Source organism: Giraffa tippelskirchi, chromosome 7, assembly GCF_054371585.1.
Source record: "Giraffa tippelskirchi isolate mGirTip1 chromosome 7, T2T-mGirTip1v1.2.pri, whole genome shotgun sequence".
Taxonomy (NCBI): Eukaryota; Metazoa; Chordata; class Mammalia; order Artiodactyla; family Giraffidae; genus Giraffa; species Giraffa tippelskirchi.
Window position 1 is genome coordinate 135,395,199 of NC_137281.1, and position 14,782 is coordinate 135,409,980.

At 35.7% G+C, this 14,782-nt stretch overlaps 1 protein-coding gene across 1 annotated transcript in view; it reads right to left on the reverse strand.

Moving 5' to 3' along the window:
- Positions 1 to 237: 237 nt before the first annotated feature.
- Positions 238 to 14,782, reverse strand: part of KCNH5 (potassium voltage-gated channel subfamily H member 5) — a 331,907-nt gene continuing 317,362 nt past the window's right edge. The window contains exon 11 of the mRNA XM_081509807.1: positions 238 to 1,185. Coding sequence (XP_081365933.1) covers positions 238 to 1,185 — 948 coding nt within the window. The remainder of the gene's footprint in view (positions 1,186 to 14,782) is intronic.

Sequence of the window (14,782 nt, forward strand, 5' to 3'; positions counted from 1 at the left end):
ATGCAGTCAACTGCATAATATACAAGCAATATCTATGTTTTTAATAATTATCTTCTTTGGCAGGCCAGAATCCAGCTGGACATGCAATATTTACACATCAAAATCCATATTGTGTTCATCATATTGAAAGCAAGTGAAAATATATATATATGTATATACTGTATATACACACATATGTATATAGATGTATATACTGTTTTTAATATATTAACAAATATATACGTATATATATATATATTAAAAGTGGATTTCATCTTTGTCAGATTCAGGTGACTCAGGCCTTGAAACACTAAAAATATCCTGACAGGGTATTTGAGGAGGTACTTGGAGAGGCATTTGGGATTTTGGAGAAGAGATTGGGGGTGCGCTTTTCTCTGAGAGTATTTTTAAGATTTCTGCCACCTGCTTCTCCAGGGCAGTCATTCTGCAGCTTAGCAGCTGAATGTCCTCTTTGAGTTCGTGTTTGACTTCCTGCAGTGTGGTCTGTAAGGCCTGCTCAGGGATGGGATAAAAGGGGTGTTTGGCATCAGCCTGGATGGGGCTGTGCTCTAATGGACTTCGTGCCTCCCCAGCCTTATCCAAACGAAGGTCACTTTTTGTAATCCCACTGTCACAGGAATCCGTTTTCCTTAATGGGTTTTTGGTGACACTGTTCTCTGAGTCACTGCCCTTGGGGTCCTCGGATAATAGCCCCATCGACTCGGCTTTAGTGACGTTATTCCAGTCTTCTTTCTTCTCCTCATGGGCTCCCATATTATTCTTGAGTCGCAGCCACCCTTTCCCATTTCCATTCTTCATTCTTATGGGGCTGTTGACTTTGAGACATTTGGGGTCAGCGCCGCCACTGGGCTTGAGTTCCATGGCATCGCGGTTGTTTTGCTTGAGGGACTCGCTGGTTTTCACGTAGGCCAGAGATGTCTGAATGGGTGTGATCTGTGACACGGTGACCACACTGGTGCCGGTGATGGGGGCTCCATTCTGTAAGGAGCGGCTTTCTACCTGCAGCTGGTTCCGCTCGAGGTCACTCTGCGTTGACCCCTGATTCCGCAGCTCCTTCTGCTGCTTGAATTTCTGGAAGAGCTTTCTTACCGGATGGTCCACAGGGATGCTGAGGGTGACCTCATTCTTTTGCCTGAGGCGCTCCTCCTCTTCTTTCTTCACATCACTGATTTTGCGGAAAATGATCTGTGGAGGGGCAGAAAGATTAAAAACTTGACTATAAAAACAGATGACTTTATACCTGTGTGACAAGATACCAGGTATATTCTGTTTTCCAAAGGAAATTCTTGAAGATAGGGCAAGCAAGCCCACTTCTGAAGGGAAAAATAGTCTAGCGCCAGTTAACAGGTACAATACACTTGAAATCTGACACAGAAACACTGACTAAGCTTACTCAGCTCATTTTGTCCCACTTCCTTGCATATCAGAGGGGGAATGTAGTAAAGAGACAACTAAATAGAGCTATTTGCTTTCTTGTTCACGTTCCCATTTCACAGAAAATATACAAATACGTAAATATAAACATCTATTAATATGTTAGTATATATGTATATGCATATATGTATACATGCATGTGCAAGAAAACATATTTATCTCTTTGCAATATATCACTATTTTCTGTAAGTTTTTCTTTTTCCTTTTTGATCATATTAATATGATTCAAACCCATTCTTAATGTCACCCTCTGTTTAGAGGTCAAATAATAAGAGTTCTAAGCTATAAAAATACTGAAAAGTTAGGCAGTCTACCGACATAGCACCGTGAGTTGGGTGGAAGGAGGGATTAAATTTATTTATGTGGCTCTGAGGCCAGAACAAGGATTTATATATAGAAGCTTTGGGAAGGTAAATACCAGGTCAGTATACAAACTCCATTTCAAACTAGTACACATTAATTGATTACACTGCCTCAAAAACTCATGAAACTCACACCACTGAAATATTCGAGCAGAAATAAGAATGTTGTCCATGTAATACTTTCACTGAATAGGAGGCTGGACTCTTCAAATTCCAATATTTTAAAAATTCAAATATAAAGTTAAATACGTAGTACATGCAGGATTAGATGAGCACTCACAAATAAGTATGCATAGATTTTATTTCAAATGTATTTTGAAAATAATATTGTGAAGAAGTTACAACTCCATCAAGAAAAATATAAAAGACTGACTATGTAAGAAATTATTACCACTTATATTATCAGAGTCAGAGGTGAATTTGGAAAGTGCAAGATTTTTTACTCAGTCTTCTAAAGAACAAAATAACTACAGATGAGGGTTATAAGGGATATTCACAAGGGAGTTATATTAATGTGCTTTCAGAATCAGATAATTTTATGATGCTAGCAAAATTACTTGCCTCCATCACCCTCTCTTATTAAGATGTTGGTTGGATTAGAAATACATGTGAAGTATATAGTCTCTCTCATGTAATAGACTCTCAGAATACATTGATTATCTCCCTTGAACTCTCATAAAACACTTTCTGTTTGAAACCATTTTCATCACCTCTGTCTCCATATAGTCATTGATCTTATGCTAGAACCAATGCTAGTGATGATCACTGTAAACAGAGAAGTCAGGGAGAGGCAATTCTCCCTATAAAAGCACATTCTCTAAATTGATATTGATGCACTAAATATAGCTTATCAAGAAGTAATAATTTATACTTTAAAATAAATACTCTCTAAATTTGGTAACTGTCTATAAAGACCAGCATATTTTCCCTTCTCTACTAGTACATTAAATGGATCTTTTTGAAAAATGTAATTCTAATCTCTTTAGTCTGACATCAAAGCTCCAGCAGTTTAATAAGAAGTCTTTCAAAGGTTTGACATGTTTCTCAGGCTTCCTAGGTAAACAAGGCTTGTGCTAAACTTCAAGATATTAACACTTTTTGAGACCAGACAAATCCAAACATGGAAATGAAGATACTCTATTCCTGGATCATTCCCTTTCATTGTAAATGCAGTTACTTTGATTCTATGAAGTGACATGAAGGGACTAATGTAAATGGTGGGTCACATCCTTCTTCCCACTGGACTCCAGCCTTGTTTGTTTTTAAATGCAGTTACTTAGCCTTGGGAAGACATATCCTTGGTGAGGGGTGGTAACTGAGATTACCCTTCACATTTGGGGGTTGGGGAAATGCATCTATGTCAAATGAACAGTGGAGGAGGGCAAGTGCTTGGCGCACAGGGATGTCAGATAAAATACAAGACATCCATGCAATATTTAGGACACACTAAAAGATCATACATTATTTATCTAAATGGGATAAATTTATACTGCCATGTGAGGTTCACAGATGAAAGATTTGGGGTTCCTGGAGACTGAGAATTTGTGGGCATCTTAGGCCATACCTTTATGCTTTAAATTTTCAATACAGTGGCTAATAATTCCTTATAATTATTGTGTGCTTACCAAATTGCGGATGCTTTGTGATTTGAGGATGTGATATGCCCAAGTAAAACATCAGTTAAAAAAAAAAAGCCTTCTTTCTCCAGTTTCCCTTACCAGCCAGGCCCTCCCCATCAACCAAAAACCAACAAAGACCTTTGACACTGCTATCATTAAGTGGAGAACAAAGACTCCTAATGCCACACTACTGAGTACAAGGGGAGTTCTGTGACAGGGCCAGGCTGTCACTCTGCATCAAGGGACAAATGAGATAGAACTGTGTTGGCATATTTTGTCGCCAAGAAGATGTAAAAGGAAATGAGAAAAAGAAAGAATGAGGTTTTGTATAAGAAAAACAGAATCCGAAGAATTCATACCTGGATTTAATCAACTATTTAGCATAAATAGACTTGTAAGTCAGAGGTCACTTTAAAAAATAAAAAAACTCTTAAATTGAATGGAGTTTACTGAATGAGACTAAATTTATTTATTTTGACTGTAGAACAGAAATTATGACTTATTAAAAAATACTTATAAAAATACTTCTAAAAAAAGAGGTCACTTCTACAAGCATATTATCTCATTTAACTGCCATTACTCCTCTATGAGATAGGTCCTATTATTCTCATGTTACAGAAAAGCAGACTGAAGCACAAAAAGTTTAAATGGTCTGCAGTAGGTCACACAGCTAGTAAATGGCCAGGATACAAATCCATGGAGTCAGATTCCAAACAGTTAACCATTACAGTCCAATGCAGTTCTTCAGGATAACTTTGACACCACCTCCTGTACCTGTGAAAACCCAGACAGGTGAGTGGATGAAGTAGGGAGTGATACAGCAGTTTAACACCCAACAGGTAACCCTTCACAGAGCATTTGTCATGATGAACCATCCCTCAAAGTGGTGAAATGAATAAACAATTGAAGTTCTGTGCTTGTTGAAAGAGTTGACAAACACTTGCTGAGTAGAATTAAGTTCAAATTTTTGATCCACAAATCAATCTTTAAAGAACTTGAGTAAGAATCCTTGAACTGTAAGAACAGAATAACATCCATTAAGAATGTATTTTCTAGCTGATGACAAAGCGAAACTTTCCTAATGCAAGGTAAGAGGATATAGACCCTGAAATTAAAAAAAAAAATTACAGAGGTGTCACAAGCAGTTGGCCTATGTCTTACGTGCAAAGCCTGATAGACTTTGCTATGACTTATAAAAAATGTGTTATATAACAAATAAGAAAATAGAGTCACCATTATTTCTAAAACATTAAATGTAGTAACATTAAATGTAATAAGTGCTCATAGTTTGAAGATAATTTTATGACTCTAAACCCCAACTTTGAATAACAACAAGTTTTTATTATGAAGAAGATATTTCATCATAAAAATAGGATGGAAATTATTCTACATTACCATTACAAGCATGAACTTTCTCATATAAATTATATGAGTCCATGCTGAATCTTTCCTTCTAAAGAAGTGCTTCTTACCTTTAACGTTTTAATCATGTAGAATAAAATGGTTTAAATTCATAAGGAAGAGAAAGATTGATAATTTTTAGTTAGCTAAACCTTCAAAACAGTGTGTTTTTATTTTAGATTAAAATAATCTGCAGGCTACTTTTTGGCATTGTAGGAATCTTCAAACAATAAGAGTTTTCTTTATCTAATTGATTCTTACATTGGCAATGTGTCATACAGAAAGTAAAAAATTTCCTATTAATTCAATAATTCAATACATAAGCTATATACATTAATTCTGCCAAATGAAAACATGGAAATTATGATAATTTTTCCTTAGAAAACAAAGATTAAAAAACAAAATCCCGCAAAACATTATTTAAAAAATAATTAAAGGATCTGAGTGAAGTTCATAGGAGATCAATTTATACAAGAATTAAATCATGTAAAGAAACAACTTGGATTAAAATAAATCAGCTTTTAAAAATGCAATATTTGCTTTTTTCTTTAGTGTTAATAACCTACAACCTCTTGCACTTGATATATCTTGTGTCTATCTTTTGCTGAATGGCAAGTCAAATTGCTAATAAACACTAAAAAAATTAGGACAAAATTAGAAAAGAAAAATCACAAATCAGACTATGATTAGAGTCACACATTTATTGGTAGAATGCACAATAGCCTGTACTGTTTCTATGAGTAAAGGGGTTTATTTCATTTAAGCTTTTCTTCTCCTTGCTTCATTATGTTCTGTGGAGCCCATGCTTGAAGGTTTAATTTATTTAAATGATAAAAGCTTCTTAAACTTGACAGGGAACATGGCCAACTAAGCTTTCCATTTCAAAAGTAGGACATTTGATAATAAAAGGGATATCAAAATTGAATAATTTGAATGTGTACTGAACTTTGAAATCCAATAAAGGCAAGGGGGAAAAAAAGGGTTAGAATCATTTATTTAATGACACGGATTTAGTATTATGTAATTTGGAGGATAGAGGTATACTCTCTGAAATGGCTCATCACTTCCCAGATCTGTGAATCTACAGAATTGACTAGGAATTTATAGCTATTTATACAATCAAACACCAGCTCCAGATTATCTGACTCTCCTTAAGGACCTAGTTGGTATGGTGCTTTATTCCTTTTACTGTTTCTATAAACTTAGTCACTAATTCTAACTCTAGTCTTTTCAACCATTCCAATCTGAACTAATACAACAAAGAAGTACTTATCAATCACTATTTTGTATATATCAGACACTATAAACTTTTTTTAACAAAGGCCACAGTGACAGAGCTGTGGCAGCTCTGTGTGACTGAAGAACAACGATACACCATACTCTGATTTGAAATATGGCTGCCTTGCTTCATTCAGCCGTTCATAGGCTCTTCCAGGGCAAGGAATGTGTTATAGATGTAGTTTAGCCCCTTAGGTTCTAAATGAGCTTCGAGGAATTAATTAATTTAGTGATTAATACAAAGAAAAAGGAAGGAAGGGAGGTGAGTAGAAAGGAAAAAGGAAGGAAATGAGAGAAAAAGAAAATTGCTTGATTTTATTAATGTACTAGGAAATGCCTAATGCAAATAGGTGTGGTTAATAAGATGCAAATGCAGGACATTCTAGACTTAACTGATATAATTGCACATTTCTATTACTAAGGTTTTTATTTTCATTAAAAAATATAAAAGAAGGAAGCCAAAGTCTTCAAAACCAAGAATATAGCTAGTCCAAGGTAAAGCTGGCAAAGTTTAGATTCAGTATCAAATATTGCAATAATCCATGATTTGTCTTCCCTGTCTCAGTTTCTACCTTTATTTCCCTTTATTCCATTCTTTTCTATTATATATCAAATATGATAGCGTCCCACACACAAAAATCACAGAGTAAAATTAAAGCTCTTTAATGCAGTCAGCAAGCCTACAGTGGTTTAGTCAACCTTCCTTTCCAACTTCTGTTTTCCTTCACTCTCATTTGACCTTCACACACCAGCCACTGAGTCAATTTGAGATCTAGAATCTAACACTGCACATAGTGTTCTCTCCCCTCCTCCTCACCTGCTAGGGAGCTCCTACTTATCCTTTAATCCTCAGCTCACTCTGCTCTTCTTTATAAGGCAGGACCAGCTAAACAGTGCGCTATTTTTTTTTTTTTTTTAGTTGCTCGGTCATGTCTGACTCTGTGACCCCATGGACTGTAGCCCACCAGGTTCCTCTGTCCATGGGGATTCTCCAGGCAACAATACTGGAGTGGGTTTCCATGTCCTCCTCCAGGGGATCAACCCAGCGATTAAACTCTGGTCTCCTGCATTACAGGCAGATTCTTTACCATCTGAGCCACCAGGGAAGCTGCTAAGTCACTTCAGTCGTGTCTGATTCTGTGCGACCCCAGAGATGGCAGCCCACCAGGCTCCTCTGTCCCTGGGATTCTCCAGGCAAGAATACTGGAGTGGGTTGCCATTTCCTTCTCCAATGCATGCATGCATGCTAAGTCGCTCCGGTCATGTCTGACTCTGTGCGACCCTATGGACAGCAGCCCTCCAGGCTCCTCTGTCCACAGGATTCTCCAGGCAAGAATACTGGAGTGGGTTGCCATTTCCTTCTCCCCAGCGAACAACATATAAGGCCAAATACAACATAAAAATTCAGGGCCTCTAATAACGTACTTAATGGTAAAATACTGAAAGCTCTTTCAAGAGTTCAGGAAAGAGACAAGCACGTACCATTTGCCACTCCTATTCATCACTGTGCTGAAGCTAATAGTCAGGGAAATTGTCAAGAAAATGAAATAAAAGACATCCAGAATGAAAAAGAATTAAAATCATCTCTATTTGGAGAAGACATGATTAGGTACACAGAAAATCCTAAGGAATCCACATACAATTGTGCATGCATGCACACATACACAAACACACACACACAAAAACTAATAGAGCTAATAAAGGACTTCAGCAAGAATGTAGGATACAAAATCGATAAAAAGTTAGCTGTATTTGTATACTAGTAATGAATGATCTAAAAATAAAACTAAGAAAATAATGTCAGAAGACAACATCAAAGAAAATAGAATACTTAGGAAAAATTTTAACAAAAGAAACACAGGACTTATACACAAAAACTATAAAACATTGTTCAAATAAATCAAAGACCCAAATCAATAGATAGTCATGTTTATGAATTGAAAGACTAAATATTGTTAGCATGACAATATCCCCCAAATTCATCTGTTGATTTAATTCCTAAATTAATTAGGAATTAAAATAAAAACTTTACTTTTCAGGAACTGACAAAGTGACCCTAAAATATAGGTGGAATGTGAGGGACCCAGAATATTTAAAAATATCAAAATATAAGAATGTAGTTGGAGGATTTGTACTTCCAAGTTTAAAAACTTATTCCAAAGCTTTAGTAATCAAGACAATGTGGTACTGGCATAAGGACAGACATATACATCAATGGAATAGAACTAAGAGTCTAAAAATAAACCTGTGCATTTATGGTCAATGGCTTTTTGACAAGAATGCTAAGAGGATTCAATTAGGAAAGATTAACCTTTTCAACAAATGGAGCTAGAGCAACTGCATGTTCACACCAAAAAATATATATGTTTATAGATAGATATAGATATAGATACAGATGCCAGTCTCATACCATATAGAAAATTCAACTCAAAAATGTATCAAAGACTTAAATGTAAGAGCTAAAACTATAAAATTCCTAGAAAGAACTCAAGGCATAAATTTTAGTGACCTCGAATTATGCAAAGCTTTCTTAGACACCTAAATCTCAAGCTACCAAAAATATTAAATAAATAATTTGGACTTCACTAAAATTCAAAACTTAATCATAAAAAAGAATGAAATAATACCATTTGCAGCAATATGGATGGACCTAGAGATTATCATGCTAAGTAATTCAGAGAGAAAGACAAATATAATAACACATATATGAAATCTCAAAAAGCTTTTACAAATGAACTTATATACAAAAGAGAAATAGGCCAATAGAAATAGGACACAAATTTATGCTTACCAGAGGAGAAACAGTAAGGGGGAGGGATAAATAGTAATGTGAGTCACTTTGCTTTACACTTGAAACTAATACAACATTGTGAATCAACTGTACTTCAATAAAAATATATAAAAATAGTCAAAGAATTAGAAAAGATATTGACCCAAAGATGATATACAAATTATTAATTGGCGCATGAAAAGGTGCTCAGCATCATTAGTCGTTAGGGAAATGCAAGAGGATGGCTATCATAAAAAGATAACAAGTATTATTAATAGCAGAAAATACCAAGTGCTGGGAGGATGTAGAGTAACTGGAACCTCCACACACTGCTGCTGCAAATACAAAATTGTCTCTGTGGAAAACAGCTTGTCAGTTTCTCAAAAAGTTAACATAGAGTAGCCATACAACCCAGCAATTCCACTAGTAGGCATATATCCAAGAAAAATAAAAATGTAGTGATGCAAAAACTTGAACATGAATGTTCATAGTGGCATTATTTATGATAGCCAAAAAGTAGAAACAACCCAAATATCTAATAATGAATGAATCAGCAAACAAAATGTGGTATACTCATACAAAAAACATTACCTAGCCATAAAAGGAAACAAAGTACTGATCCATGTGCACCTTGAAAATATTACCCTAAGTGCAAGAAGCCTGATACAAAGTGTCATGCATTGTATGATTTCACTTATATAAAATGTTTAGAATAGGCAAATTTAGTCAGGAAGTAATGTTTTCCAAAGTTTAGGGGATATAAGAAATGGGGAATGAATACTAGCAAGTGTGAGATTTCTTTTTGGGGTAATGAAAATATTCTGGAATTAAATGGTGGTGATGGTTACACAATTTTGTGAACATACTAAAAATCACTGAACTGTATCCTTTAAAATGGTGAATTGTCTGGTGCATGAATTATATCACTAAAAAAAAAAAAGCAGGTCTCCTTGTTCAAAATGATGAAGAATTTCAAGATAGCAGCAACAGAGTATTCAACCAAGACCAGGGCTCTTCTCCTGAGAGCAAAGTCTTAAGGCTGGGCATCCAGGAAGCCACCATGCTGGAAGACTTTCACTTACTGCCCCCAGGTAGAACTGGTTCTGTCCTATTCTACATCCTCAGGGCATTTATTTCGTGACACATGAATGGTGGGATACAGAAGCAAATAAGATTACCATTCACACTGTATTTGTTAAACACTTACCATGTTTCAAGCCCTGTTTAAGAGTTATGTATATATCAGTAAACAAAGAAAACCTTTTAACTATTCCACAGAATGTCAGGTGATGTGGGCTACAAAGAAAAACAAAGAGTATAAGGACCTAGAGAAGGAAAAGTGGTTGGACCTCTATTGGGAAATGATATTGGAGCAAAGACAGTCATGGAATGAAGAAGCTGGCCATGCAGATGGCCATGGGGACAGGGGGAGCCTGAGCTGAGAGCATCTGCATGTTTGATGAACAGGAAGGAAGACAGAGCAGGTGGCATTTAGTAACCATGGGGAGAATTACTGCTGAGGATATTGGAGAGGAGGCCATGGACTTCAGTTTTTAAATGTGAGGAGACGCCATGGGAGACTTTGGAGCAGAGGGTCTCACTTCCGCCTGTAAGGATAGCTCAGGCTGTTGTAGGGAAAATAAATTATATGGTCAGAAGGACAGGAGGAAGGTACCAATTAGGAAGCTTTTTGAGTAACTGCTGAGACATCATGTTTGACTAAGACAAGAGAGATAGAAATGGAGGTAGTGACAAGTGGTCAAATTATTTATTTATTTTGCCAGTAAGACTAATGGAGCTTGCAGATGTACTGAATAAACAATCTTAGAAAATAAAAAAAAAAAAATTTAAAGTCTCTCTTTAGGCTACGCAAAAGTATAAAGAGCAGTACCATTTTCTGAGATGGTACAACATGATATGGTATCCTATAAACTAGAAAGACAAGCTATCTGTCCTCCTAGACACACACACACACAGATGCACACATATATACACACATGCATATATAAACATGTGCATAATGTATCAAAGTGGAACACAAGCAGTATAACTGACTTAAGACTCCCATTAAAAGCTGTAGGGGATCATGGCTCAGAGGCTCAGCCGTCACTGGTCCACAGCAATGATGAGATCTGCCAGGCAGGCACCGTGAGGGCCCTCTGCCCTGGCAGTGGGGTAAAGTCCTATATTAGTTTCTCAGTCTGCTATGTGGGATAAGCTCTACCATCCACTGCTCTCTGTGGTTCATGATTCCATTTCTTTGGATGCTCATTTTTGTCCATTTTCCTCTACAGTTCAACCTGTTATTGAGGTTGGAAAATTTATCCTATTTCAGGACTATAAACCTTCCTCAGCTTCTTCCTGCCTGCAGATTAGGGGCCTGAGGTTTGGTTTTGAGCTCACATAAAAAAAAAAAAAAAAATGATTTTTTAAGATCAAGCTTATGGTTTCTTTGGCCATATAATTATCCTAAAAATATTAGCTTCTGATCTGTTTACAGTTGATTCCATAGTCCTGCAACCTCACAAAAAGTTATTTCCTAGATAAAGTTCTCAAGTCTGGTTTACTCCTTTACTTTCTTGGCACCATGTCTCTCTGTTACTCTTGGTCTCTGCCTCTGTCTCTTTCTCCATGATGGAAACTACATTGAAAGCATCAGGTTTGATGGGATGTCACATCTCTATTTTCTGACCTGTGCCTTGTGAAAGTCACTCAGTTGTGTTTGACTCTTTGCAACCCCATGGACTGACTGTACAGTCTGTGGAATTCTCCGGGCCAGGATACTGGAGTGGGTGGCCATTCCTTTCTCCAGGGGATCTTCCAACCCAGTTATCGAACCCAGGTCTCCCACATTACAGGCAGATTCCTTATCAGTTGAGCCACCAGGAAAGCCATGAAACTGTCTAAATAGACTTTTTTTGTACCAAAAAGTCATTTTTGTACAATAACTTTTCCATCTTATTTTTACATTTTCATGTTCTAAATCCTTTCTATATCTGCTTACAGGCCAGCCAGCTCTTGCCTGTGATCACCTCTTTCTTCTCATGCCTTGCTAAATGTAACCAGTCACAACCCCCACTGACTACTAGTATTCTGCTTTACAAACTTTTCCAAAAGAACTAGTGCATTGGAACACAATCACAGGTGGCCACTATACCACGTTTTGTCACTGGAAAATATTGGTCTCCATCTTTTCATGTCTCAAGTATCAATTTCCTTACTTATTTCTACTCCTGTTAAGTTACTGCCTCATATTTTAGAATTAATGGTGGCAGAGTCTCACTCTTGGTATCAACTTAAGCTGATACCCAACAGTATTGCAATTTATTTCCAGTGACACAAATATGAGAATATGTTTAACACAGTGGACTGTATGGTTTAAATAAAGCTGGTAAATTTTTATGTTATGTTTTTTCCAACAATTAAGAATTCAAATAATATCTAAAAATAGAATCATAAACTTTTTAAAAAATTATCTTCAATTCAACAAAGTCCTCTTGCACCAAAAAAATATAAATTCATCAATAAATAGACATGAAATTAAGACTATTTCCATAACTACTGATTAAGACAAACTAAAACACTGATCATTAACCAAGAAGGAAAATAAATTACATAAGACAAGAACAATGGAGGGGTAATAATTAAGCAAACACATAGTTTTACTGGCAACAGATATATGGGAGATTCAAATTTCAATTCAACATCACAGTTTCAAGCGTACTGAGCAGAAAATTGTCATTTACATACTTGATATATAGATAAAAAGAAAAATGAAATTAACTTTGGGAAACAAGTCATAAAAAGGAAATAATTGTTAAGGCAGTGCTAAAAAAAAAATTAGAGAAAATTTATTTTCCCAGAATCTGAACACAACATACATATACTATTAAAACAAGGATTCTTATTAAAGAATTACAATTTTCAACTGCAACTATTTGTAAGCATTTACACATCTAGAAGAAGATTCAGAAGAATAAAGTTATTTTACTTTTAAGTTCTTATAGAATTTTTAGCACATCCAAGTTCAAAGGGACACAATTGATTAAAAAAAAATCACCATTACATGTTACTTGCTATGCAATGTAAGAATAAAGCCACTAGTATTGGTTTAAATCCATAAATGGACCATTAGACCACATGTGTTTGATAACATAAAAACCAGTTATTCTGGTCACAGTAGCAATTGTGTCCACATGTCTTCATCTTGGAATTGCTGCAATAAAAATACCAGATTGAGGGAATTGTACTAAGTATTTCCCATGGATTATTTTCTCATCTAAATTTAACAATAATCAATTTTATAGACTAAAACACTGAGGCTTAGAGAGATTTTAAAATCTTCCCCAAGTCTACACAACTCACGAGAGGCAAAACTAGGTGTCCAACCTTGTTCTGTTGGACTCAAAAACTATATTTCTCTGATTTAAGAATGTCTGATCTAAATTTAGGAGAGATGCAAAGGATCTAAAGGATCAAAGGCCTAGGGAGAAGGAAATTAAATGATAAATGAGGTTAAATCACTTTAGTAATAGCATACACCAAAGTCATGACTGGGCTGAAAGTTTAACACACAGAAGGAGGTACAGACATATGAATATGTAATAGGACTCTTCAGCATGCAAGTAGAAAGTAACACTGCTTAACATTTGTTAAATGTGATACATTTTATAACACACTTTAGCATATGTTGCCTCATCCCCCTTCTCCAAACTCTACAAGTCAGGCAGGGCAATTATTATTATCCCTATTTGACAGATGAAGGTCAGAGAAGTTACATGACTTGCCTGAATTCATTTAGCTAGCAAATGGCCAAGCTGGGACTGAAATCTATTTTCTACTGCCAACTCCAGTGTTCCTGTCACTATTCCATGCTGACACTCTTAATGCTATGTATAATTTTGTTTTATAGTTTACAATGTACTTTCAGCTATATTACTCTACTAGATCTCATTTGATACTATTTCTTTGTCCCCAGGAACACATCTAATATGTGGCTTTAGCATTTGCCTTGTAAGGTAATTGCTGTGACTCAGGGAGAACCATTATTGAGGTAAGGTAGTTACAATACCTTAAAAAATATTTTCTTAATGAAAGAAAATTTCTATGTTTTTTTCTGAAAAACCAACTCTAGTATATTTAAATATGTGTTAATTTTTGCCTTTGATGTTAAAAGAATGTTGCATTAAAAAGAATACATTTGAATCAGTTCTATTGAGATGGATGAAACTGGAGCCCATCATACAGAGTGAAGTAAGCCAGAAAGAAAAACACCAATACAGTATACTAATGCATATATATGGAATTTGAAAGATGGTAACGATAACCCTATATGCGAGACAGAATAAGAGACACAGATGCAAAGAACAGTCTTATGGACTCTGAGGGAGAAGGTGAGGGTGGGACGTTCTGGGAGAATAGCATTGAAACATGTATATTATCATATGTGAAACAGAACACCATTCCAGGTTCGATGCATGAGACAAATGCTCAGGACTGGGGCAATGGGATGACCCAGAGGGATGGGATGGGGAGGGAGGTGGGAGGGGGGTTCAGGATGGGGAACACATGTAAACCCATGGCTGATTCATGTTAATGTATGGCAAAAACTACTACAATATTGTAAAGTAATTAGCCCCCAACTAAAATAAATAAATTTATTAAAAAAAAAAGAATGTTGCAGCTTTTAGTTACTATCATACACAATTTCTTTGCTGCTGGGAAATATAGATTGATAGGTAAATAATTATCTCTACTGGAGTATTATCTTCTAGAAAGATTTAGCAATGTATATCTAGTCTAGATGATATCTTACTGTTTCAGTCTTTTACATTTGGAATCAAACTTACATAAAATAATTCTTGGATATTTCTTTATTTTGTGGAATTTGATAGCTGAAACTCAAGAGGAATCAAGTG